This window comes from Malaclemys terrapin, chromosome 18 (assembly GCF_027887155.1).
Source record: "Malaclemys terrapin pileata isolate rMalTer1 chromosome 18, rMalTer1.hap1, whole genome shotgun sequence".
Classification (NCBI taxonomy): domain Eukaryota; kingdom Metazoa; phylum Chordata; order Testudines; family Emydidae; genus Malaclemys; species Malaclemys terrapin.
In genome coordinates, this window is record NC_071522.1 from 9,120,002 (window position 1) to 9,147,775 (window position 27,774).

The 27,774-nt window shown below is 47.7% G+C and overlaps 1 protein-coding gene across 1 annotated transcript in view; it reads right to left on the reverse strand.

Annotated features, from left to right (window-relative positions):
* Positions 1-25,820, reverse strand: part of AKAP1 (A-kinase anchoring protein 1) — a 41,720-nt gene extending 15,900 nt beyond the window's left edge. Inside the window, exons 1-2 of the mRNA XM_054008079.1 lie at positions 25,712-25,820; positions 2,406-4,134 (exon numbers count right to left, since the gene is read on the reverse strand). Of these exons, the coding sequence (XP_053864054.1) occupies positions 2,406-4,110 (1,705 nt within the window). The 5' untranslated portion in view covers positions 4,111-4,134; positions 25,712-25,820. The remainder of the gene's footprint in view (positions 1-2,405; positions 4,135-25,711) is intronic.
* Between the last annotated feature and the right edge of the window lie 1,954 nt (positions 25,821-27,774).

Here is a 27,774-nt window from a genome sequence, read left to right on the forward strand (position 1 = left end):
GACACCCCAATGTTATTAGGGTGAGGAATTTAGTTATGGACAAAGGAGGCCGAACATTCTTATGAATATTCACAGCAGCCACCAGACCCTATAGCAGGGCTAACCACGGCCTAGACTGTTGAGACCTTGACCATTGGAACGTTTTGACACACCAGAGACAGGGTAAGACTCTCGTGGATCACCTCCTGTCTCATCAGTCCTAGGTCTCCACAAGGATGGTGTGACTATAGGTATGACACGACACCAGACAGGAAGTTAATACTGTATTACGGCTGCCTCCTTGGTTGGGTTGGATTGGATTGTTTATGTGTTTACTAATTGTGTTAGCAAAACCATTGCAAATTCAGAAGCTTCTTCCCAAAGTCTGAGTGTTGCAACCCTGCACATGGGAGTTCCCAAATTAACAGTACTTCTAACAACTCTGGGCCTGATCTGAAGACTAGAATTTACCAAACCTCAGAGGGTTAACAGGGAATTCTCAAGTAATCAGTATAATACATAATCAGTAGATCAGGCAATGGAGGGGTGAGAATCTGTTAGCCCCAGTTATGGGGAGCCACCGGTTTCTTAAATAGCATCTGAACATTTCAAATATGGTTGGGGGATAAAAGGATGATAAAAGTGATGAGCTTCCAGCAATCTGCTTGTTAGTACATTACTGGGATGAGGATCCAACAGTCCTCGCTTGCTCTTCTGTATTCTGGCCACCTGGCTCCAATACACCAAAAACCCAAGGGAGCATACGACCTGCTCTGTTTTTGCTACTTCCCAAGTCAGGCCACAGCTCTGATACAATTGGGTCCACTATCTGCCTGGCGGGTCTCTATTTAGACTTGCTGATCAAGATGCCGCAGTGACAAGTGGGGATTTCAGGGAGGTGACAAGGGAGAAGAAGGCGGCTTTTCCTGTTACACCCCCTTTCTTCCCTTTCAGCATTCAACTCGCACATGCAAAGTAACCCTCTACATCAGTGGTTTTCCACCAGGGGTCCAAGGCCCCCTCGGGGGCCACGAGCAGGTTTCAGGGGGGTCCAGGGCAGAAAGCTAAAGCCCTGCCACATGGGGTTGAAGCCTGGGACCCTGAGCAATGTAGTTTTGTGGGGGCCCCTATGGCATCAGGCCCCAGGCAAGTCCCCTGCTTGCTACCCCCTGATGCCGGCCCTGGCTTTTATATGCAGAAAAGCCGTTGTGGTGGCACAGGCAGGCCGTGGCGTTTTTATAGCATGTTGGGGAGGCCTCCCCAACAGAAAAAGGTTCAGAATCCCTGCTCTACATCACCTTGGAGTTTGTCCTGGCGTGAGAGTTTTGTCGCTTTACTGTGTGGTCTCAGTTCAGCCCCTGTATTAGAGCGTTTGTTCTCTTCGCTAGTCATTCCGAGAAGTGTATGCGACAGGGTAAGAGTAGTTTCTTCCTTTAGTAAGAAGTGTTTCTTATAGAGCGGACATCTAGAAAATGGTTAATCCTGGTCTCCTATTAAAAGCTGCAGACCCTGCTATCTAGCAGCAGGCAGCACTCCTGTTACTCTGTAGTGACTATCGAATGCAGCCTGTCTTCAGGAGCTGTTTGCGCTGGAGGGTTGTATGAAGAGTGTTTACATACAGCTTTTAAGGCTGAAGTTTGTGTTTGTCCACACACGGTTAGCCTAATATAAAGCAGTTAGGAAAAGAACCCCCGGCTTTAACACTACCCACCCACTAGCTAGAGAGAGAGAGAGAGAGAGAGATGCTACAGCAAAGAGATGGAGGAACCCTGACAAGCCAAACACATTACACGTGGGCCACAGGCGGCTGAGATTTCTCATCTCGCACCCACTTTCCAAGCAAACAGACCATGTTAGTGCGGACACAGATGACGCTGTCTTAGGACATCAAGCAACTGCCCTGCTCCATCTGTTCGCATGTACAGTCCACGTCCGCCCTTCAGTGAACGGTCCACACCAAAGGCAAGAGCCTAATGCTTACAGCTGAGTGGATGCCGCCTGAGCTCAAGCGGTAACAAGCTTGTGCTTTTGGGGCTCATGCTTGCAAGGTGCTGAGCTCCCTGGCCCATATCCAACACACACTGATTTCATTGGGGTGGCTCACGTGCTTTAAGTTAATCATGCGCTTAAATGCTTTGCTGGATGGAGGCCAGCATGCTCAGTGTCTTGCTGAGTTTCCTGGACACCACATAGCTAGCTACGGTTTTTCCCCATCACTGTGGGATGTAGGAGCTGGCAGCCTAGGGTGGGTTCATTCTGTCCATCTGAGCATAAGACATCTATTTATAACTTGGTAGGATTTTTACCAACAAGCAGGCCCTCTGAATGGTGATGAGGGTTGGGGACTGAGGACTTTTCAGTGCTGTACTAATGCACCTTCCCTCGTGTGTCTTATGTGAGGCTCTCAAAGAGATGTGAACCCTTACCTCCTGAGTGATCTGCATCTGTCTCCGCTGTCCAGTGCTTCTCATGTCTCAGATCTGCACTGTCCCCTTTCAGCACTCCATTGCTGTATGGCACTTTGTCTTCCCCTAATATAGGGGTCTGAGGTTTCTCACTCTGTGCCACGTTTTGCTCTGTGGAAGCGTCCTGGATCACAGACATGCTCAGCAAGTCTGAACGCTGGCCTGATAGGAGAGACAGTGACGTGCTTTGCAAGGGATCCTCGACGTTTGTCCCATCTTCAGACGTACATGCGCTGCACCCAGAATCCTCCATTACTGCATGCGACTCTTCAAACGACTCTCCATTGTTCGTAATCAAAGTCCGGTTATCTCCTTGTGTTTCACTGTGCACAGATTTCTTTGGCCGATGGTCTTTTGGATCTACCTGCACTGGGTTAGATAAGCGCCCGTATTTCAAACAGCTGGAATACGACACGTAACGATGGAGTTTCTCTTCCGATAGAGAAACAGGTATCGTTGCGACGTTCTCTGTGGAAACTGCTTCATTCCCTCTGCTAGATTCCACTGCAAGCATCTCATCGGATGAAATGCTCACTCTCTCCAGCGGTCTATCAACCCGGCTGACTGCGACTTCACAGATCCTACTGGACACATCGCTTACTGAACTAGACAGCACTTCCTCGGTAGCTGCTAAGATGACTTTGGAAATAATCTGTATGGCTGCTTGCTCAATTTTCTCAACTTCCTCTTTGTCCAAACTCACTCCTCCAATTCTCTCTCTTTCCAAACTATCTTCTTTCGACTGCGTATCCCTGTAGCACTTCTCTTCCCTTCCATGACATTTAAGCACAGTACTGACGGTCATCTCAGACATCTCCTCTTCCCTGGACAGGTCCAAGCCAGCAGACTCTACACAATTATTCAGTAACTTCCCAACTACAGACTCTCTCTGCCCGGAGACAGTGCCCTCAACTTCCTTACTATCATTTTCATCTAAAATGGCAGGTTGGGCGGTGGCTGAATCCTCTGGTTCAGAGCCCAGGGCCGGCAGGCAGCCAGTGTCTGAGGACGTAGCCGCTAGGCACTGGATTTCCTTAGATGGATTCTCCAAAGAATCGTGCGTCTTTTCTGCTTCACCACTTTCCCCAGTCTTTCCCAAAGACTCTTGTAGTGACTCTACCACGGAACATGCCAATGGCTGCTGCGCTGGGATTCCACTGAAAACTGACTCCTGCCTGGTAACAAGCACACCATTGTCACTGCACTCGACACTCTTCGGGGCTGAAGGGGGAGACACTTGTGCAAGGGACCCGGTTTCATCTCGAGACGCTGCTCTTTCCAGTTTTTCACTGTCGTCCTCAAACGTGCCCAATTCGACGGTCGTTACTGCGGTGGCAGGATGGTCCCTGGAGGAATCTAATCTCTGTTGAGCGTCACATGCCAGAGAGGGTGTCATTAACCCCACGGACAGCTGGGAAGTTAAGGTTTCATTCTCTGGGCAGTCCTCTTCTGAGGGCACAGGCAGTTCTTTAGTAGCATTTACTTCTTCTCTGGACAGAGGTTCCTTTATGGGAGGTTCAATCCTCTGATCTTCCACGCCTGCTAATGCTTGCCTGTCGTGATTGCTTGTACGCTCCTTTTTACGAGAAAAAAACCACCACCAACCAATAAGTGCCAGCACTCCAGGTAAGGCGTACGGGAAGAAAGTGCGGAAGCGTAAAGCCATTTTAAGGAGCCTCAGCAATTATACCTGGAGAGGGGAGAAAGAGATGTAACTAGCATTAAAAAAATAATAATATGCTTCCTAAGAAAGAGAGAAAAGTTATATTGGGGACTTGCATGGGGCTCGGAAGGGATCAAGGTTTCACAGATTCCTCGAATAATTTATTTTTTTTGGCCAAATCTAGCTAGTTGTACTGACTGCTTTCAGTGTAGCTTAAACCTCTCTCTTTTCCCAAATCACTGGCTACGTTGATTAAAAGCAAAGCACTTCTGTCTGGCTAAAAGGAACACCTCTGCTACGTCAGCATGGTCCAGCGCAGAGGGCCCTGGACTGGCAGTCAGGAAATCCGGGCTCTATTTCAGCTTCGACCACTGGCTGGCTTCATTACCTCGAACAAATCACTTCACACCTTTGTGCCTCTGCCTCCCCTCCCCTCCTTCGCCTGGCTTGTCTAATTAAACCACAAGCCCGTCAGGGCAGGGACTGTCTTGCTATGAGCATCCACTGCACTTAGCACAACGGGGTCCGTAACCTCAGACCGGGACTCCAGGAACAGCTGTAATGCAAATAAAAATGAGAAAGCAGGACAGCTCAAGTGGGTGCCAGCTATTTAATACTAAAAGCCAGTATGTACTAGACTCTGCCCTGCCTAGTCTAGTACGTTTTCCCACTCTGGCTTCTCTTGGATCCATTTCCCGCTCCCCCGCAAGCACATCTGGGGTTTGCCATCTGCTTAGGAGCTGTTGTCAAAAAGGAGCAGAGTGCTGAAATTTTGAAGCCACAATGTCCGAGTAGGTTCACAACGAAGATGCCCATCCATAAATATACCACTGCAATATTATTTCAAGGAAACCTGGGTACACAAATGTACCATCAAAACACTCAGCTGCTTTGATGCACAAGATTTAGTTCTGCAGCTCAGCAAGAAGAAAACGGGACATTTAAGAAAACTGTTTATCTCTAAATTAAAAACGGCAGAAAGTGTGTGCGCTTAACGGATCTCAAGAGTGCGGCCCAACCAGAAGTCACATCTAAACATTCCTCTGAAAAGCTTAGCTCTCTGAAGCGAAAGCCAGGTGGTCGAAAAAACACAACACAGCCACCAAGAGCAGGGACCCCAGCCCCTCATCTAGGACTTTACTGCCATTACTTATGATACAGTTAGATTCATTGGAGGTGGAAGTACTACACTTGCTCATGTACCCAAAGCTACAAATGCTTTAAGAGAGTGTTTCTCAAAGTGGGGTCGCTGGTTGTGTAGGGAAAGCCCCTGGCAGGCCGAGCTGTTTACCTGCCCCGTCCACAGGTCCGGCCGATCGCGGCTCCCACTGGCCGCGGCTCGCTGCTACGGGCCAATGGGAGCTGCTGGAGGCGGCACGGGCCAAGAGCTGTACTGGCTGCTGCTTCCAGCGGCTCCCATTGGCCTGGAGCAGCGAACCGCGGCCAGTGGGAGCTGCGATCGGCCGGACCTGCGGACGGGGCAGGTAAACAAACTGGCCCGGCCCGCCAGGGGCTTTCCCTACACAACCGGCGACCCCAGTTTGAGAAACACTGCTCTAAGACACCCAACTCCCCAACCTGCCACCGTACGTGGGATATCACAACACATGGGATACAGACATCTGGCATTCCGCACACCAAGCACTGCCAGAAACCTACCAGTCCTTCTACCCCTTGTGCTAATCAGCTGATTTGCAAGATAAAGACACATGTGGACACCCCCCTCTTCCCTACTCTTCTCTGTCTATAGAAGAGTCTTTGCCTGAAGGATGCAGCTACGTAATGCAAGTACTGAAACAAGTCAATCAGCTCACAGTTTTAATTATGGCAAATTAGTTTTAGAGAAACCCACCCACAAGAGAATGAGTAGGACCTACAATATTAGATGAGCATGACTATGGGAGGATAGCGGAGTAGTCTAAATGGACCAGGGTACGTTACACTGCCTTGTAGCTAATGATATCTCTGACATCGTTCAGTTATAGGCTGCATGGGATTGGCTCCAAACATGTAAGAGTCATTTGGGCTTAGAAACCCAACCTTAATGTTTGACTGACTTAGACAGTCGGAAAGAACAGTTTTAAGTTTTGCGGATACGTGCACTAAAGGATTACAACAGCCTGCAGATAACCCCCCAAGAGATCTGTGTTACAGCATGCCCTGGGGGAGGGAGGAATATTGGAAATAGTTTTACTGGTTCTAGAAACCAGTTTCCAGAATGCCAGTCAATTATAGCAATTGGTATTCAGGCAGCCCCCTGGAAGCAAAGGGTTTCAGGAATATAGGGCTTCTTGAAGGAGATGGAGTCATCCAGATTCCCCGGCTGGATAATTTAACACTGCCATATTGTAGATATTCAGTCAACAAGCCTTTCTAACCACTGGATTTCAAAATGTGGCAAAGGCCATTAACAAAGTCCATGCTGTAAGAGGAGAAGCCCTGCTTTATCACTGAGCCCAAGAGCTTGGTCCTACCAGAAGATCAGCATGGCTAACAGGAACCGCCAGAGGTATGTGAGCAAGGATTAAAGCCACAGTTTAAAAACAAGAGTTCCACAACAGATATAAACTCTCATGCTTTAGGATTCAAACCAATCTCTAATGGAGTTCAGGGCAGGTTATTTCCTAACCTGGGTTTCATGCACCTTTGTCTGGAGCATTGGGTACTGGGCACTATCAGAGACAGGATAGCTAACTGGAGCATTGGTCTGATCCAGCATGGAAATCCCTATGTATTTTTCCCAGGAAGTTAACATCTACTTAACATTTTCAGACTGGTAGTTCATTGACATTCAAACACAAAGCAAGTTATTTAACTAGAGAAGGAAAAAACCCTTACATCCTAGAATAGCTTTATTTTAGCTATACGTATTCCCCCACCCCCCACCTCCCATCAGATGTAGGAATATATCACTTTAGGAATAAATGTACAGCAGGAATCTGAATCTCTCTCAGACTGGGTTCTCCTTGCTGACATCTTTAAAAAAAAACAACAACCCCAAACAAGATGCCCTAGGGCTCCCGTGAGGCTGGCCTGCTTGGTGATGAGTCAGCGCTCGGATACTACAGCGAAAGGGCCTACTGAAAAAGACAAAGGAGATTTCCTTGGCGTCACTAGGAAACGCTCCTCTGCAAGTCTGGTTACAGCATGGTTTATGAATAAATTAGCAGGAAATATAGTATCACTCCGTGCCCCTGAAGGAGAATAGATGCTTTGGAGGTTAACATTTGAAGACACTGAATGGGGGGAACAGGGGAGTGTAAAAGTTTCATCATCTTGTCTCAACAGGGACTGAGATTAGGTTGGGGACAGTACTGTGAGCTTTTTCTTTTTTTAAATTACCGGCTATATTTAGTTACATTAGTGTCATGAGACTGATTTAAAGGGACAAAAATCAAGGCAACTCCAAGAGTCCCTAATTCACCCCCTGAGCCTCAGAGCAGGCACAAGCCACCTCCTGGAAGCATGGATTTCTTGCCACAGAGAAGTGTGCTGAGGCCAAACAGTAGTACAATCTCCATGCTTCCTGGTTTGTGTGTAAGTTACAGCCTTTCTATCATTAACAAGGGGGCTGGGAAGGAGAAAAATTTAGTTGGGATGTCTCCAGCAAGAGACACCCCCAAGACCTCCACTCTGCAAAGCGGCTGGCTCTGAGTTTTGGCAATGGGATACACAGTCTCTTGCCTCTGGGTCACTGGTTTAAACCAGTAGTAGCCAAGAGCAGTTGCTAGCTGGTAGCTGTTTGGTAGCCCCAAGTGTCATGAATTGGTGGTCTCGGCCTGCTTCCAGAACACAAGCATCCACCCCACCAACAGAGAGACACCCCGGTTACTGACTGAGGCAGCATCCTCATTGGAAGCATCAGCAACAAGGCCAGTACCTGGGAAAGCAGCACCCCTTTAGCCATAGAGGTATAGTGCCTCCAGGTCAAGTTTAAAGCACAATGTGGGCAGGAGTGAAAGTCACTCTGCTCTTTCTGAGGAAGGACCCAGGACATCAGCCTCCCGGGCTACAGTCTTTCACCAGCACCGCATTTCCAGAGCGCATTGTTTGGATGTGGTGCACAGACACCAGGGCTGGAATCCAGGACATGAGATAGATACAGCATCCGTTAATTGCAGTTTGTTTTTTTATTAAAGAGTTACTTTTGAGAGTAGGAGCAGCTTAGGCGTGCGCTTCCACGTCTATAAAGAGAAACCAGTAAGCAAGAAGGCACGTGGAGGGTTGCCTCCTATTCCCTGCATCAGAATGCTCCTTGGAGAAAGGCAGACTCCGCTCTGGATTCATTTCAGCACATTAACAAATTTCAAGGTCATGTGAGTTACTAATCCACTCTGCTGCATTCACAGCATGGCGTTCCCCTCCCCGCCGGCTGTTAAGGCAGAGAGGCGGCTGAACTGGAATCACAACCTGGGTATCTAGGGAGACACTGAACAGCCCTTTCAGCTAGTCAGTCCCTCAGCTGCGGCGCTGCAGAGCCCCGTCAGATATGCTCGCTAAAGGAGTTCCCTTCCTTGCAAGTTCTAGACTGAACCGCTCCCTGCAGCGCCATTATTTACCTTAATCGGTGCAGCCAATTTAAGTTGACACAAGCAGCTTTGACATTCCAAGCCACTCACCGCATTAGGCCTGCAAAAAAAAACCCAACCCCCCCACAAGCAACATGTATGCCCTGCCCTCTCCCGACAGGTTGCTCAGTTATAAAAGGATACGACAGAGATCAGGGCAATTCTTTCTGACCTGAGCAGGGTGCAGTTTGTTTGTTTGTTTTAAAATGATCCCTTCTTTCTTCAATTCCTTTAGCAGCTTGGACAGGGAGACAGTTTCCTCCCCCTGTAATACTGCTGGGTAGCCTGCCAACCGGGGACACTGGATAACGATTCAGACAATCTGCTCCCTTTCTAGCTACTTTACACTGCCAGGGTCTGGCGAGCCAGACCTTGACTTGAACGTGAAGCCCATGATGCTTCCTAACCCCTCCTTCCAAACACCCCTCTGTAATGCAGTTCTATTACTGGAGGTGTGTGCTTAACTCAAGTCAATGAAGACAAGGCGGCTTGCAGTTCTCACACAAGTTAGCGAGTCAAGTTAAAGACCACAGTGTTTGCTCATCAAGTGAAAGTTACCAACTGCCTTTACTTAGCTAACAGGATAAAACCCTAGTGAACACCTTTCCCCCATTCCCAGTGAAGTCAGGGCTTTAGTGTTTCAAACTCAGACTACATAACCGCAGTCTTGCACTGTCCCTATAAAACCTTAGGGTACAATGATCTTCATATTCCCTAAGATCTCTTTAAAAAGCTTTCAGCCCATGGAGATCGTGCTGCCTCTTATTCCTCTGACTTTTCGGAAAGCTGAGCCTCCACTTTCTGATTCGAGGCCTCGTGACTTCATGCCAGACACTTACAATCCAAAGAGAGACTCCTGCCACATGCTTTAGGCGGTCACGCTGTTCCTTTGCCAATGTTGTTTGAGTTATAAAAAGGCAGGGGGGACATGCCTTTCCTTAACTGACAAAAATCTACACAGCTGGAAGGTGGGGCTGGCTAAACCATTGTCCATTACAACAATACTGCCTAGCTGCAGCACATTCTCACACTTTACCTTTGCACTGAGCAGGATTAAAGCCCGACAGGGCGTCTTTGGCTACAACTTTTATCTAGCCAGACCCCAGAAGTCTCTGCCAATGAGTGACAGAAGTAAACACTGTTTTTACAGGGACTGTAAACTTCACTACAGTGGGAATGACTCGCTGGAGAAGAGTTTGGTGTTGCTTAATAGCTGGTGTTATACTTCAAGGCACATACTTTCTTGAACTAGAGAAGAAGAAAACACCGTGGCAGTCTCTACCGGCCATGCTCATTCTCACTCTGAACTGGAAAAGAGTTGGGTGTTAATGTAAGCACAAGGAACAGATTTGTCAAAAGCGACTAGTGATTTAAAGGGGCCCGTTTTAAAAAACAAACAAACAAACAAAAAAACCACAGAGCGCCTCAAAGGGGGGCTAAGAAGGTAAGTTGTGAGGTCCTCAGATACTCTGATAATCAGGCCCCTTTGAAGTGGCAAGTCAGGCAAAAAAATCACCAGTCACTTCAAAAAAATATCTGAACCAGGATTTCCAAAACACTTTCCATCCCTGAAGTTATACCGAGAACTTCTTTATCTCAACTCACAACTGGAGACTGGTTAGGATTTCAGTTGGATTTTCCTACTGTACAATCCCTGCCTTTGCCTCCACAGTTAGGACACTATAATCAGGACTAAGTGACACTCAGGAGACAAGGACAATGAAGTCTACAATGCCTTTTTTTATTCCAAACCACTGAAGCACAAGTGACCATAGCCATCAATTAAGTAGCACAGTAACATCTCCACTCTATCAAGCCGCTGTGGTAAGTGCTTCCTTCAATGACATAAGGGATTCTTTCGTAGGACTAGCTGCACGCACTGTGCCTGCCTAATTTAAGCTACAAACCTCATGGGAGATGGGGGGGGGGGGGGGGGGCGGAGAAACCACAGTGGCTTCCGGGTTGCCCAGCACAGCTTGATTAGCAGGACTTACCCTGCTGAAGATAAGATGTTCCAACTAACGAACATCACATCTTTTCAAGCTATAGACTCACGTTCTGCAGGCTCAAATAACCTCAACTCGCTAAAAAAAATAAAGTTTAAGGCTTTTAGTTTTTCCATGCACTTTTTAAGTGGAAAGGATAAAGCCTCCATACCCTTAAGAAGAAAAGTTCAAGCCTCCTCTGTACAGCACAATAGTGCATTGTAATCAGTGCCTGAAGTTCATTCGCTGTATGCTGAAATTTTGCATTATAATTAATGCAGAACCACCACACAAGCTGCCTCCTGGGTGTACCACGAGCCTAAATTAAAGCGCTGTTACATATGCTTGCATAAGTACATCCCCAGTGAGCCTTCCTGATTAAACTGACTGCCCTATTAGCCCATTCCCTGTGAAGTGGCACCAACTGCACAAGCACAAAACAGTGCTCTGCAATTCTGCACGGCTTTGTGACAGCAGCAACAGCTGCAGGGAAAACACCCTGAGCCCACAGCTTGGTAAATAAGACCCCTAAAAATGTAAGTGTTGTGGGTACAGAACATTGGTATTTTCATCATTTCAGTGACTTGGGAACTTAACTCATCAGTGATTTTTCATTCACAGTGGGACTACTGCTTTAGCAAATGTTCCCTGTGAAGATGTGCGGTTTCGTTGTTATGCCTTTAGTTTCAGTGAGAGCCGTCGGCTGGCACTAGGGTTAAACCACAGTAACGATGGACCTGAGTTTTCCTAGTCTAGAGAATTATACAAAAGCCACTGGCTCGACACAAAATAGAAACAGGCATTTAAACACCAAGTTGGCCAGGTTACAGTATAACACCAACAGATGTCACCTTAAATAGACAGTGAAGGAAGAATTTGCTGCCCTGAGTTTTGTATACCAACTGTGATCCACAAGCAATCCACTTTTAACCGCTCAGCAGAAAAGTGGGTTTGCTGGACCATGGGGGCTGGGCATGGCATTTGCAAACAAACATTGTCCTATCTTAAAGAACAAGTAGATGACCACAAACTCATTCCACTTGCTTATGTCAGGGTCTCAGACATGATTAATGTTTTAAGTTGCGCTGCTCCCTAGCCAGAACAAACAATCCTCCATATACACATCCTTATATGGCTTGAAATGTTAACAGTATGAGGTTTACAGGCAGGCCAGAGAATTCAGTCTTAAGGTTTCAGAAGGAAAAACCCAGCAAAAGTTTACTCCAACTGATTTTCAAAGCTTCCCTTAACTAGCCTCCTTCAACTTTACAAATCACGGTTTGTTTTTAAACGTGTCACTCAAGAGACTCAATAGCTGCAGACTTCAGAATAAGATTCTGGAGATCTGCTACTGTGGTCATTCTCTGCCTCACAAGACGTTGTACTTGGAGCTCTTTCCGTCACAGCATTTTATGGACATTAATGTTCCATAACACGGGGGGCAAGGAAACTGAGGCACAGACAGATTAAGCGACTGGGCTAGGTCACAAAGCAAGTCAGCCACAGGGCTGGAAACAGAATCCAAATCTCCTGACTGAGTCCCATGTTTCACTGGCAAGGTGACACTCCTCCCTATAAAATGCTATGGCCTAGTACTGCAGCGTTGGAGATGTGGAATACAGCACTGAAGAAACAGTACTGCCCGGGTGAAGGAGTGCTGGACAGGACTGGCACAGATACGCTAAACTGGCTCACATGGACTCTTGAAATTTTCCACGCTAAAAATAGCCAATAGCACATGCTCTGCCTTATAAGCCACACAGGAACAGCAGATGACAAAATCGGATGGAGGGGCCTTCAGTCCTCACAGTTGCTAAGAGTAAATTAAGACAACAAGATTGACTAGTACAAAGCAGTAGTCATCATAAAAACTTCAGCCCAGCCCCACTTCAGTGTCAGCCAGTTACAGTTCCCCTGGAAGATCAACGCATGAGATGGAGTTAGGCATTTGTACCAACCCTTTCGCTGGGTACCAAGGATAGACGTATGACTTACAGCAGGGGTAATCAATGGGCGGATCACAGGCCAAATCTGGATCTCCAGATGCTTTTGAATGGACCGTGAAGTCTTTTTATTTAATTATCATTATTGTTATTTTTGTATTATTTTCTCTGGAGTCTGGACCTTGACGAAAAATTAAGTGATTACCCCTGGCTTACAGGGACCACCTGTATATTCAAATTCTCACAGGAAGTACTGCCTAACTTCTGCTTTCAGAGGCACATAACCACAGCATTGCTAAGGCAGGCTAAACACTGAGGGGCAAGCAGTCCCACAAAGGCAGGCAGCACAAGAAACTGGCCAGAGGACAACCAAGGGAAGGAGGAGGCGCTAACACAGGGATCTGTAGCATCCTTAATTCAAGGTGCTGTTGCAACCTGAATCCAAGTCTTCCCTCTGAACCCAAACTACAGAATCAGTTGCGGAATGCCCATCCCTGTCAGGACTTCTCTTCCCATCCTGCCTGTCCCTGTTGTTCAAGTATATCCTCCTACGTACACTTAAAGTGAAAAGACACCCACATGGTCATGGTTGTGAGCTCAAAACACAAGTTGACTATCAAGCTATCAAAATTCAGGGGGAGGAAAGGTCTGGTCAGACAAAACCTCAGACTGGGGGATTTAAAAAAGAAATTAAATTGCAATCAGATAAACCTCTCAATTACCTGAATATAAGAGAGTTAGAATCAGAATTCAAATCTCTGTAAAGCACCAAGGATGCCTGCTTCACATACACTTGAATCCCCAAATCTAAGTACTAGCAGAAGAGGGCTGCAAGAGACATTCCCTCACCATTCCTTTGCCAAAACCTCGTTAACATGAAGCGCGTGGCTTGCTATAGAACAGAGCGTTCAGCACGTGAAGAATAATCAACACATCACAGCACCTTTCATCCAACAATCAGCATGCTCTGCGAAGAAGAAACCCCCAAGCTCTTGAAGTCAGTAAGAATTAGCAGACCTATTTTTCAGTGGAAGAAACTGAGGCACAGAGAAGCATCCCAGGGCTGGAATTGGACCCTACAGGTACCAGTGCAGTCCTGTGTTTAGCAATAAAACTGATCCAGCTGAAAGCCCTTCTTATCTCATTTGATGCCACATGCTCCACGGGCTGATCATACTACTCCCCACTCCCTTCATCTGCATTTAAATCCGCTACACGGGTATATCCGGCTGTATTAAAATTTAATTTCACAGCCTTTATCGTGTAGGCAGTGTCTACGCTACAGCAGCATAGCTGCAAGGCGTCACAGTGCTGTTATAGCACCCATAGTGTAGACATGGCCCTAGGTCTCAGAGCAGTGGCACTTCTGAATTAGGACTGCGTGCACCACTTTCAGACCAGAGCAGATGGGCTCAGAGCAGTTACTTTATAGACATCTGAAAGAAGTGATGGTTTAAAGTGAAGTGTCAGCGTAGCCCAACTGCAGCTTTGCTGCAAGTGTCTTTACCAGCCGCAAAGCTTACACATATGCAAATGGCACCCCACAAACATTAACCCTTTCACCACTTACTTGCTACAGCACGCCCTGCTAGTGTGTGGATGTAACCACATCAATGAGTGGACTCCTCCCACTATGCAATAACTTCATAGTTCCCATGCTCGTTAACATTAACCCCATCATACTGCCAGGCTCCCTCCTGCTCTACCGATCGTATTACCTTCCGACCCCCTATATCGAGGTCCCTATTTCATCCGATCTCAACAGATTGCTTCATTATTTACAACTCCCTCATTCCCTCAACTCAGCTGGTGACTCAGAGCCACTCTGGTAGTCACATGAGAGGGCAGTACAGATAATTCTTCAATGCTTTAGCCAGAACTATTGGGGCTGTTTTTTTAGGATCATGAGCTCCTTTAACAGAAGTGAATCTGAAAGACACACACCCCTCCACTACTCCCAACACATGTGGGCATTAATTTGCCAGCTACTTTGTTCAGAAACTATGCAGAGCATACCTAAAACAAAAGCCTTGCAGTGGGTTAGCCAGAATTTTCTCCACTGTTTCCAGTTGGTGAAGCCCAGGTCTACAATGCACACTTACTTTGATATAACTAGGTCGCTCAGGGATGTGAAAAATCCACATCCCTAAGCGACAGTTATACTGACCTTAAACCCCATGTAGACAGTGCTATGTCTGCAGGAGAGCTATATTGACAGAAGCTACCGCCTTTCATGGAGTAACTAAGCCCATGGGTCCATCAGCTTAGAGCAGGGGTTGGCAACCTTTCAGAATTGGGGTGCCGAGTCTTCATTGATTCACTCTCATTTAAGGGTTCATGTACCAGTAATACATTTTAACGTTTTTAGAAGGTCTCTTTCTAGAAGTCTATAATATATAACTAAACTATTGTTGTATGTAAAGTAAATAAGGTTTTTAAAATGTTTAAGATGCTTCATTTAAAAATTAAATTAAAACGAAGCGCCCGGACCGGTGGCCAGGACCTGGGCAGTGTGAGTGCCACTGAAAATCAGCTCACGTGCCGCCTTTGGCACGCGCGCCGTAAGTTGCCTACCCCTGGCTTAGAACATCTTCATCAAAGCACTACAGCGGTGCAGATGCTGCATTTGTAGCGTAGACCTGCCTTAAGAAAGCTGAGCCCAGACAAACGCAAACCATCTTATCTTTGGAGTTATGCATTTCCTGCAACTTCATTGGGGGAAAAACTCGGGGAAACTCTTGAATCCAGAGTACTCCAGTTTTAGGCAGGTGCCTTGACTAGGGAATGAAAGTCACCCCCAGCCCAGCACTTCATCCTCCAACGGCCTTACTCCGCCTGTGAGCCGGTTCCCACCCCTCTGCTCGGATTCCTGACCACTGGATCCAAGTCAAAAGGGCTCCCTCCCCAGCCACTCTTCTGTACCAGCCTAGCTTTGGAATGAAGCCATCGCAGAGGCTTCAGACATGGCTGTTCCACCTGTGTCCCTACACAAGACTATTGCGGGCCTTCTGCTGCCTGAAAGGCCTCGGGTTTCTTTGTGGTGATGTCAGTGCTGTGACGCAGTCTGGTGTTCAGCTAGCTAGTTTGGTAAGAGATCCCCTGCTTGGGACTGGATGCCATGACCTCCGCAGTCCATGACCAACGAAGAGAGACGTTAGATGTCCCACGTTTGGGGGCACAGACCTAAACGGTTACGGCCGAGTGGACACTGCAGAGGATTTACGCAAAGCCAACTCCCGATGCTGAGCTGGTGTGAGGGCAATGAGAAAGACGAAGATTGTCTGAGTGACATTAAATACACATTTCCATACTTGACAAGGTTTTAAAAGAACCCAACCAAATCACAGCAAGACAGAATTTCCTGGCTCGTTTGTTTTGTAACTGCAGTTCTCTTTTAAGGTCCGTCTCCAGCAACAGCCACTAACAGATAAGGCTGTAATTAGGGGCGTGTCTTCACGCACAGCGCTGCAGCTGCGCCACGGTAGCTTCTCCTGTTGGCGTAGTTAATCCATCTCCCTGAGAGGCAGTACTTGCGTCCCGTCGACATAGCGCGGCCTACACGGATTTTCCACACCCCAGAGCCATGGAGTTAGACCGAGACAAGCATAGGCCTGGCCTACATATCATAATTTAACTCCATGTTAAAGTGCTTTGCAAGAGATTAAGAAGGCGCATTGTGCTTGGCGCTAGCAGCTTACACAGGTTAAAAATAGTTGCTTTACCAGTATTGCTAACAACTCTTTAAGACCGAAACTATTTCTAAAACCCACCACTCACGGCGTTTCTTTCTGGCGCTTCCATTCAGCTTGGAGAAGAGTCAGTTTCCAGGACTGATACACTTGGCTTGCCCCACCTAAGCTCTACCATGGACTGTGATGGATGCTGGTTCAGGCAGGCACTCAAGAGGTTTCGTTTACAAACAGGAGAATGGTTTCAACAAATAACTTCTCAGCTTCCACAAATAGAATGTGGGTCCGCATGGGTACATACACGCTACACCTAAACGTGGAGACCACACCGTCTCTGCAGTGCACTTTGCACCTACTGTGCAAATAAAGCCCGAAGAATAAAAGCAAAATAGGAAGAGGAAAGCATACAGCACAACATTTAGGGAGTAGAGCACCAGCAGAAGATGTCCCCCTCCCCCCCACTCCATGCACTCAAATGTTGGGAAAGGATGTTACAGGCCTTGATCACAAGTGGCAACCTTGCCAGGTGAACAGGTATCTGCAAAGAGCAACATCAAGAGCTACTTAGCATACAGCACTGCACAGCAACAAGTCTTTGACAAACAGCTATTTGAAACAAGCACTCAACTAAGCCCCTTCAGAAGAGAAAAGACTAAAAGCAGCACTTCGCTCTCTGAAAGCTGCACTGCAGGGAAGTGTGAAGAGGACATCAACGATGTCAAGTGCTTGTGGAAAGGAAAGCGAGCCTATTCGTGCAGGCCAGGAAGAGGAAGCAAAACGTCACAGTATCTAACAAAGAGACTGAACAATGGAGAGGATGATAACTTATAGAGGGAACGGGTTCCTTGCAAGAAGTCACATTCCATGCTTCAGAGATTTAATCAGCAGGGGAAGGGCTCTGCCCTTATTACTTGTATTATGGTAGCATGTACAGGCCCCGCCCCAGATTGGGGTCCCGCTGTCCTAGATGCTGTACAGACACAGAGTAAGACACTGCCTACTTTGAGAAGCTTGCAATCTACATGGGTAAGATGAAGGCAAGGAGAAAAAGTATTATCAGACCCATTTTACAAATAGAGAAATGGAGGCATGAAGCAATTATGCAATTGCCTACGGTCACACAGGAAGTTTGTGGCAGCACCAGATCTCTTGAATCCCAGGCCCGCGTGTTAACCATAAGGCCATGCTTTCACCCTGCAGAGTGCTGGACAGCCTCACCTCCTGTGAAAGATCACTGGTTACGTTCCAACAAAACACCTGCATCTCAGATGTTGAGGACAAGGTGCTAAAGAGGATTGAAAGCCCCAGTGAAGTCCATAGCAGAACTTCCATTTACGTCAATGGGATCCAGAATTCCAAAGCAAGTATACCACATTAAAAACGTCATCCCTTTAAGAGAAGGTTTCACAGACACGGTACTGATGGGAATACGTTTTCAACCATTTTTAAGGGGTTCCAGGGACATGCCAAGTTGCTAATTTACAAACAGCACCTATGGAACGCTAGGGACACGCACAAGCAACCCATGTGGATCACAAGACTACTGCTATTTATACACTAGAAATCACCTATTCAGTTCTACTAGATGTTATGTTTCTCAGCCGTACAGCCAGGAAGGAGTGGTGGTAGCAGAGGTTAAAGGTAGTCTCATGTCTCACCTGTTCAGATCTGTTCTTTGAGGAACTATTCGGATCAGTCACCAAAAGGCAAGTTCTAACCTTGCTAATGGTGATGCATGGCCCCATAAAGGAGTACCCATCTTCTATGCATAGCAGGAAATTTTGCTGTGGCAGTGAAAAATTAAACAGAACCTACATAATGGAACGTAATAAGGCCTAGGGGTTGTTTTTTTTAATCATTGTCAAAAACATATATGAAAAAGAGCATAAACGTTTTCAGAAGCAACTAGTGATTTGGGGCTTCTCAATTTCCAGGCTCCCCACATGAGACAAGTTAAAAGGGCTTCATTCGTAGTAAGTGCCGAGCACCCACACTAAAAATCCGGATCCTGTAAGGTGTCTCAAAATGGGCATCTAACATCACTAGTCACTTTTGAAATTGTAATTGGCTGTATTACTGAGAAGTGTCATAGAATGCTTACAATTAGACCAGCAGTTATTAATAGCAAGTCTAAAAGGTAGTGCTTCAAGTCTAATTATTTCATTACTAGTGGAGATTGTTAAGAGTCCTTCATGGTACACACTACAAGCCTATTTATCCATGAGTTTTAGAGATGTCAAAAATACCTTGATAAGTAAATGGGTCATGCTAGAGAAAAACACAAGGATGAGAGCTGCAGATAAATTCAGATGTGTTATTTAAAAATAATGTTTTTAAGACAAAAGTCCATTGAAATCACTTTTCACATGAAAGAAGCACCTTAGGGGTAACGTTTTCAAAAGTAACAGCCACTTAGGCACTTCTGAAAGTTTTATCCTAAATAAACTGGAGAAATGGTCTGAAGTAAATAGGATGAAATTCAATAAAGACAAATGCGAAGTACTCCACTTAGGAAGGACCAATCAGTTGCAAACCTAAAAATGGGAAATGACTGCCCAAGAAGGAGTACTGAGGAAAGGGATCTGGGGGTCATAGTGGACCACAAGCTAAATATGAGTCAGTGTAACACGGTTGCCAAAAAAAAAAAAAAAACCCTACACACTAGAACATCATTCCGGGATGTTTTAAGAGTGTTATAAGCAAGACATGAGAAGTAATTCTTCTGGTCTACTCTGTGCTGGTTAGGCCTCAACATTGCAGGTATTCACCCACGAAAGCTTATGCTCCAATACGTCTGTTAGTCTATAAGGTGCCACGGGACTCTGTCACTTTTTACAGATCCAGACTAACACGGCTACCCCTCTGATACTTAACTCGAGTACGGTGTCCAGTTCTGGGCACCACATTTCAGGAAAGACGTGGACAAATTGGAGAAAGTCCAGAGAAAAGCAACAAAAATGATTAAAGGTCTAGAAAACATGACCTACGAGGGAAGATTGAAAAAAACTGGGTTTTACTTTGGAGAAGAGAAGACTGAGGGGAGACATGATAACAGTTTTCAAGTACATAAAAGTTTTTACAAGGAGAAGGGAGAAAAATTGTTCTCCTTAACCTCTGAGGATAGGACAAGAAGCAATGGGGTTAAATTGCAGCAAGGGAGGCTTAAGTTGGACATTAGTAGAAACTTCCTAACTGTCAAGTATCAGGGGGTAGCCGTGTTAGTCTGTATCTACAAAAACAACAAGGAGTCTGGTGGCACCTTAAAGACTAACAGATTTATTTGGGCATAAGCTTTCGTGAGTAAAAACCTCACTTCGGATGCATAGAGTGAAAGTTTTCCTAACTGTCAGGGTGGTTAAACAGTGGAATAAATTGCCTAGGCAGGTTGCAGAATCTCCGTCATTGGAGATTTTTAAGAACAGGTTAGACAAACACCTGCCAGGCATCATCTAGATCAGTGGTTCTAAATCTGTTTATCATTGTGGGCCACAGGTCGTGAATCACAACGCCTCGCTAAACCCTGTGACAAACCCCTATGTCCAGTAATCCCTGCCAAGAGACACGTTCAGAGAGAGGGGCCAGGAGCGAAGCCCCGGGCCCGGCATCCTGCCACGCGCAGGGCCAGGCACCAGGACCCGGATTTTTATGTTTTTTAAAGTACACAGCTGGACCACATCTGTGCGCTAATTGGACCACACATGGCCTGCAGGTTGAGAAGCACTGGTCTAGATAATACTTAATCCTGCCTTGAGCGCAGGAGACTGGACTAGACCACCTATCGAGGTCCCTTCCAGTCCTATGATTCCATAAGAAGAAACCATTTCAGAGTTGAAATCTTTGTGATGCACCAAATAACTACAGAATCAAAATGCTGAAGAAAAAAGGGTGTCCAGAAAGGTTTGGGACTGATTCCTTTATATGCTTGCTCAGAACCCAGCACAATAGAGCTCTGGTTTTCCCTGGGACAATAGCTACACAGTAACTCCTCACTTAACAGGGTAATTATGTTCCTGAAAAATGCAACTTTAAGTGAATCTAATTTCCCGAAAGAATTAATGTAAACGGGGGGGGGGGGGGGGGGGTGTTAGGTTCCAGGGAAATTTTTTTCACCAAAGATTTTATATTTATATATAATGTGTGTGTGTCTATACACAAACACACAGACAGTATAAGTTTTAAACAAAATTTAATACTGTACACAGCAATGGTGATTGCGAAGCTTGGTTGAGGTGAAGTCAGAGGGTGGGATATTTCCCAGGGAATGCCTTACTGCTAAATGATGAAGTAGCACTCGGCTGAGCACTCAAGGATTAACACATTGTTGTTAATGTAGTCTCACACTCTACAAGGCAGAATGGAGGGAGGGGAGACAGCATGGCAGACAGAGACACGCACCCTTTGTGTGTGTGTGTGTGAGAGAGAGAGAGAGAGAGATGCACATTGCCCCTTTAAGTACGCTGACCCCATTCTAAGTACATTGCCTTTTTAAATAGATCAGCAAGTTGAGACAGCAGCTGCTGCTAGGAAGCTTCCTCTGTCCTGAGCCCTGTTATGTTCGTCTCCCCCCCCCCACCCCCCCACTCTATGGAAATGGGGTAAGCAGGGGGCAGGAGCAGGGGGACACCCTGACATTACCCCCCCCAGCAAGAAGCAGGACGCTCCCGGGAGCAGCTCCAAGGAAGACAGCAGGAGCAGCACATGGCAGTGGGGGGAGGGACAGCTGAACTGCCGGCAATTGATAGCCTGCTGGGCGACTGCCGCACAGGAAACTTAGGGGAGCAGGGAGCTGATGGTCCACCCTGGTTCCAAGCCCCCACCAGCTAGCTCCAACAGGCTGCTCTTCCTGCAAGTAGTCGACAAAGCAGGCGGCTGCCAAACAGCGTTATAAGGGAGCATTGCGCAACTTTAAACGAGCATGTTCCCTAATTGATCAGCAACATAACAAGGAAACACCTTTAACTGGGATAACATTAAGGGAGGAGTTACTGTATTGTAGTAGAGCCAACAGGCCACAGACTTACTGTGCTAGGTTCTGTACAAACACAGTCAATATTTCCCAGCCCCCAGAAGCTTATCCAATCAAACTGGCCATCTGGAGCAAACACCAGAAACTGAATGGACATGGAGTCTGAGATCTCCTTCAACTCGTAAAAGCCAAAGGAGAGGCATAGCATTGGCAATGGTGATTGGTTAGGAGGAAGCCAGCCCTGAGGCTGCCTGTGCTGAGATTACAGATTTCAGTCTCTAGGGCTGTCATCTTGACCCATTCACAAGCTTCAGAATCATGTGAGGATTTTTAAAAGCATGACGAAGAAAAGCATCAACAGTGCTCAATAACACAACACAGGAAATGGAAACTGCTCTTCACCTATCTAGAGTCTGAGAGGGTTGGTACCGGGATAGGAAGTGGTACCTGGAGTAGAGGATAATGAGACAGATGCAGCAATTTCCTGCAATATCTTTGGAAGCTCTCGCTGTAATACATTTAGGTATAATTGTGGGCCAGGGCCTGTATGGAATTCCCTGGGGGAGGGTGACCAGAGCCCTCCAGGAATTAAGAAAATTGGGGGTTGATTAGACAAATTCACTCAGGGTTGTAACACCTCCAGAGAAGCACCACTCACTGGAAAGGCTCACATACACTAGGGTCCAATTAGATTCTCCAGAGACAGGACTCTTGATAAATAGCCTAAATTTAATCTGCTTCAGGGCCTCTCTTCTGATCCAGCCAACAAGGAGAACCTTCTTTGGGGTGCCCCCCCCCATCCGCAGGGAAGGATTGGAAGAATCAATGCCTGCCAGAGCCCAAGGCTGGAACGGGGGTGACAAGGATCATAGTAACCCAGTTACAGAGCCACAAACAGAACGAAGGCCTGGTCTACACTTAAAAGCTATGCCAACCTCAACCCAGATGATGTAGACCAATGGTTCTCAAACTGTGGGTCAGGACCCCAAAGTGAGTTGCGACCCCATTTTAATGGGGTCACCAGGGCTGACAAATTGCTGGGGTCTGGGGCCAGAGCCAATGCCCGAGCCCCACCACCCAGGGCCAAAGCCCAAGGGCTTCAGGTGGATTACCTACAGCGATGGAAAAACCCTTTCCTTTGCAATAGGAAACATATACATTACGGGCGCTACAGAGACATAGCTGCAGCGTCCATCATGTAGATATGTCCCTGGAACGCCCAGCTCTAAATCCCTTGCTCTAACTGCCAAGACCCGTTCTCTACGGAGGAAAAGGCAGACTGTCCTGGAGCAACCGTGCCATGCTCCAGCAGGTCATACGCTTTCCTTTCCCATTTCGCTCTGCAGGCTTGCATGGCAGTAACTCTGTAGATCATTCACAGACACAAAACAAACAGGAGAAATGTGAAGTTAGCTCTCTTGCTACCACCTTCCTCAGCAGCAAGTCCTTTCCTTTCCCCTGAGACAAAGTTCACAGCATTCTGATAACACCTAGCAGGTGTTAGTAAGGCAGCATAAAGTCAGCCGAGCCCTAGAAACATTGAAAGTCAACGCATGTAAGTTACTTTAATTCTGCTGTCCTTGACTCTTCCTTAACAATATAGCCTATGGTACAGCGCACATTTATCCTGTGCTATTTCATATTACTATGGATTGGTTGGTGTGAAGCTTTCCAGTGGAGGGAAGAGACTCCCCAGTTACACATCCCTACAGATACCCTGTCTTCTCTACTGAGAAGGGGAGCTGCTTCCTACACTTTGCAGAACTGCCATGAACGTTTACCATGCCAGGTACAAATCTACTTGTTCAAAGCTCATGACGCCACTGGAAAACACTCCAGTTCATATTTTTACTTGTGAGTTGAAAGAAACACGGCAAGCAGGCTAATAAAATACTGCTGGATTATGCTACAATATAATTCCTCTCTTGCTCACTGCATCCTCTAGCTACATATTGGCCTTATAAGCAGGTAAAGGTTGTAGAAGTGTGAGAAAAGTCAGGTAATTATAGTTTCTGTTTACTCTCTGGTAGTGCCTAGAGGGCCCCATTATGCTGGGTGCTGTACAAACAAAAGGGACAGGCTAGTCAGCACTAGTAAACCCACACCTAACACTTCTGTCAACCCTCACTTTCGTTTTTAAGTTGTTGCAACAGGGCTCCCAACCGACATGAAATCACATCATGCACTGACTCTCACAGGACTCTCAGTCTGTACAACAATGCGTTTCTGAGAGCCTACAGCTACTATTTCCTCAACAAAACATGGAGAGCTGGGACTTGAGTGGCGTTAACTACGGTCTTTAACTGGCTTAACGCATGCAGATACTGAAAAATGAAAGATTCCCTCTTGTATTACAGAAACAGCTCTACATATTGGTAGGAAACTCTGAATCCAGCATCTAAGACAGCTATGGCATGTTGCACCTCAACTGATTCTCATCTTCCGACCCACCAATTTTACAGATCAGAGACTAATGTAGTTTACACCACAGCATTCCAGCTGCCTTTTAACAAATCGTAATAGCTCTGCAATGATTTAAAACAAAAACCCCACACTATATTTACTCACATATGAATCAGTTCTCAAGCAGACCAGAGGGTAAATCCTGACTAATGAATCCAATGGAAATTTTACCATCGACTTCAATGGGATCAGGATTTCACCCCCCGATTTCTTTTGGCCACAGTTTAAAGGAGGTTGCTTTTTGGCTTTCAGTGGGAAGTCTCTCCATGTGCTCTGGGCTAGTGCACTTCTCCTTTGATTTGTGCACACTGCAACTCTTAGCAGGGAAGACTTGCTTCTTTTTCTTAAAGGAGCAAACCCAAAAGCCACTGGTCAACAGCCATGGATGAAGCCATGCTAAGCAAGACCTGACTGGGATTGCACACGGATTTGTTCGCCTAATTTAGGCGCCAGCAAGCCAGACGGCGTGGGTTAGAAAGCTGTGCAACATCTACAACAGCAGCAGGTACATGCCTGCCCCGTCACTCATCTTCCCTAAATAAGGCTGTGCCAGGAGACCCAGAAGCACTCCTTTTCAGGTTGAAACAAGTACAGGGAGCTGATCTGGGATCAAAGGAGCCCAAGCCAAGTGCACAGACTTGGCAACGAGAAGATGAGTGACGTTCCTAAAGTTACCATTTAACACCAGCCCCTGCTCAGGAGCAGAATGGGGTGACCTACACCGGTTGTTCAGAACAAGGGAACAAACTACTGTCCTGAGCCCTCTGCTAGGTAGGCCTGCTGTGGTGCGCAGGTTGCTTCCTGCAGCACGCTACCTGTTCAGTCTGGGTAGACATGACCTTTGAAAGAGTAAACCTGTATGAGGGTGAGTGACCTTGGGAAAAAGGAGTTCGGGCCATTTCTTTGCAAATCCCAACAGGCTAGGGGTCAAGAAAGCATCCTGATGCCCTCTAGCTCCCAGAGATAAAGGCAGGGGTCTGTAAGGGGCGGCTCTCTCATCCTAACCTTGTAAAGCAGCACCGCCAGCCCCTTTCACTGTCACAGGTATGCAATCCCACAGAGATAGTGCATAAATAGCACGGGTCAGGGGGTCACTATACACATGCCTGTTATTGGGGCAGGGGGGGGGGAGGGGTTTCAAACCTGACACCAATCTCACCCTCTTCGGATGAAATAAAGACAGTTAATAGATAATGTTTTCACCCCTCAGCCACCCTGGGTACAACAATGCCAGACTCACTGACAACCCAGCTGCCTGGGTGGGAAACTTACACCATGCAATCAACTCTCAGCACCAGTACACCATGCAATCAGGCTACCTCCTGCCCCATTTACAGTAGCAACGCCAAAACCTGCTACCAATAGTCCAGAAAAGGAAAAGCCAAGCAAGCCACACCCAGACCGAGGGGAATGGGAACAACCATGCAACACCCATTTCCCCCCTTACAAGATGTATGTGGGGGAGAGGTTAGGAACAGGGATACAATAGGGAAGAAGAGCCATTTAATGCCCCCTTATAAGCACCATGCTGGCCAATAAGGGCTGATTGCACCCCAGCCCAGGAGCAGCTGGGGACACATTAGCAACAAGCCAGAGAGCCTGGAGCTCCAGGGGGCTGCACTCCCAGGAGTGGGGAGATATGCAATAGAATCGGACAGTGTATCAGGGAGAGGGGCCCCAAGTGGGCAGCGGGGAAGGGGTGACCCCGAGCGGGGGGGGAGGGGCTGGCAGCACACGTGGCAGCGGGGAAGGGGAGACCCCGGGCAGCAGACGGGGGGGGGAGGGGGAGGCTCCCTCTCGAGAGCTGACAGCTGCCTACCACGCCGGCGCCTGCCCATCACCGCTCAGCGGAAAGCCCAAACAATTCGGCGGCTCGGCCCCCGCAGCTCGGAGCCCGGCCCGCTGGGCTCTCCGGGGACGGGGGGCCCGGCCCGGCCCACTCCCACCCCATCCTCTCCCGGGGAACGCGGCCGCCCGGCCCGATACTCACGATCCGTCCGGTGCTCGCCGCCCCCGGTGCAGAGCCCTAGTGCGTACCGTGCCCAGCCCCCCCCCGGCCGCTCCCCGCGCTGTCCCCACGTGCTGCCCGACCGGGCCCTTCTCGAACACTGAGACATTCAACCGATACACTACGGCCCGCACGCCCCGCCCCCTGCGCGAGACAGCCACATCTCGCGAGACCTGCCCGCCGGCGAGCTCCTCTCCTGCCCCGACTCCGCGGCCAGGAGAGGCAGCTGCGCATGCGCCTTTCGAACCCACCGCCCTCCTCCACACAAGGGTACAGCAGAGGGGAGAGAGCACGTGGCGGAAGCCTAAGATCCTGCCCCTCCCCACAGCCCCTGATCCTGCCCTCCCACAGCCCCTCCCCAACAGCCCTCCCCACAGCCCCTCCCCAACAGCCCCCCACAACCCCTGATCCTGCCCCCCCACAGCCCCACCCCAACAGCCCCTAATCCTGCCCCTCTGCACCCTCCGCTCCTCCCCACAGCCCCTGCCTCTCTGCCCCCGCAACAGCCTCTGATCCTGCCCCCCCAACCCCTCCCCACAGCCCCTGATCCTGCCCCTCCAGCCCCAACAGCCCCTGGTCCTTCCCCTCCCCCACAGCCACTGATCCTGCCCCTCTGCATCCCCCACCCTGGGGCCCCGATCACCCCCTGCCCCCACCACAGGGGTGATGGAATAATTTGTACAGTGGGGGGTGCTGAGAGCCATTGAACCAAACTGTAAACCCTGTATAGGATAGAAACCAAGCCAGGGGTGCAAGAATACCCTGAGTTCAAGCATCAATGCCCCACCCAGGGCACCTGATCCTGGCCCTGTACACTGGCCTGCCCTGACCCTAAGCTCCGGATCCTGGCCCTATGCACACCCCCGCATCGCCCACCCTGGGCCCCTGGGCTGAGCTCCTTAGCCTGCCTCGAAGATGTGCCCATTGGAGACCCTAGACCAGAGGTTCTCAAACTGGGGGTTGGGACCCCTCAGTGGATTGCAAGGTTATCACATGGGGGGTCGTGAGCTGTCAGCCTCCACCCCAAACCCCGCTTTGCCTCCAGCATTTATAATGGTGTTAAATATATAAAAAAGTGTTTTTAATTTATGGGGGGGGAGTCACATTTAGAGGCTTGCTATGTGAAAGGGGTCACCGGTACACAAGTTTGAGAACCACTGCCCTAGACCGTCCCACAGCTCACGCTGCCAAGGGCAAGGCTACCTTCTATTTTTAGTGCATTCGCTGGATGACAGCACCACTGTCTCTCCTTGAGCTGGGCATTACACCCCCAGCTTGAAGTCCAGCCACACTCTAAGTGTGCACTCTGACACTGTGGCGTTGGAGAGGTTACTGTGATAACTCACTTCACCCTAATGCTTTTGACACCCTGGATAACAGGAATATTCAAGGGATATGAAAAGAAAGAAGTTCCCATCTCCTCTCTTTGGCTGGGGGGGGGGGGAATGCTCCCCTTCATGTCTTCTTTTTGGCTGGTGCAATGGTTATTTTAATCTCCTTTTAACAACTGGGCATATGCTGCTTGTTTTAGATCTTTATGCCAGAGGCACCTCCTAATAGTAGCAATTTCTGTGCAACCCCCAATTGCCGCCTTCTTTAGCAGCCACTGGTATCTGAATCACTTCCTTGGAAGAGCTAAAAATGGCTCTGTCATTGTCTGCTTGTGTTTCCCTTCATGTTAATTTATTTGTTTGTTTATCTGTATTCTAACTAATACCCTAATCTACGCAGACTGCACAACTCAATCACCTAAAGAAGTCAAACAATTACTGTGCTCTTCAAACAAGCAATCAGTGGCAAATCAAGGCTGTTATACAAAGCTTTCAACAAGAACTGTAAAAGTAAAGAAACTTTAACAGACAAGTATGTTAGCCAGCAACTACAGCCACTGAAGATGGCAGGCTATGGCAGAATCGGTATGTGGATGGGAAATCTCAAAGGAAAATCTATTTTAAACAAAGTTACTGTTTGGATGTCAAATTCCAGTTTGGCAGTCCCTCTGTAGTTTCAATGGGATGTGATATACTTCATTTCCTTTCTTAAAC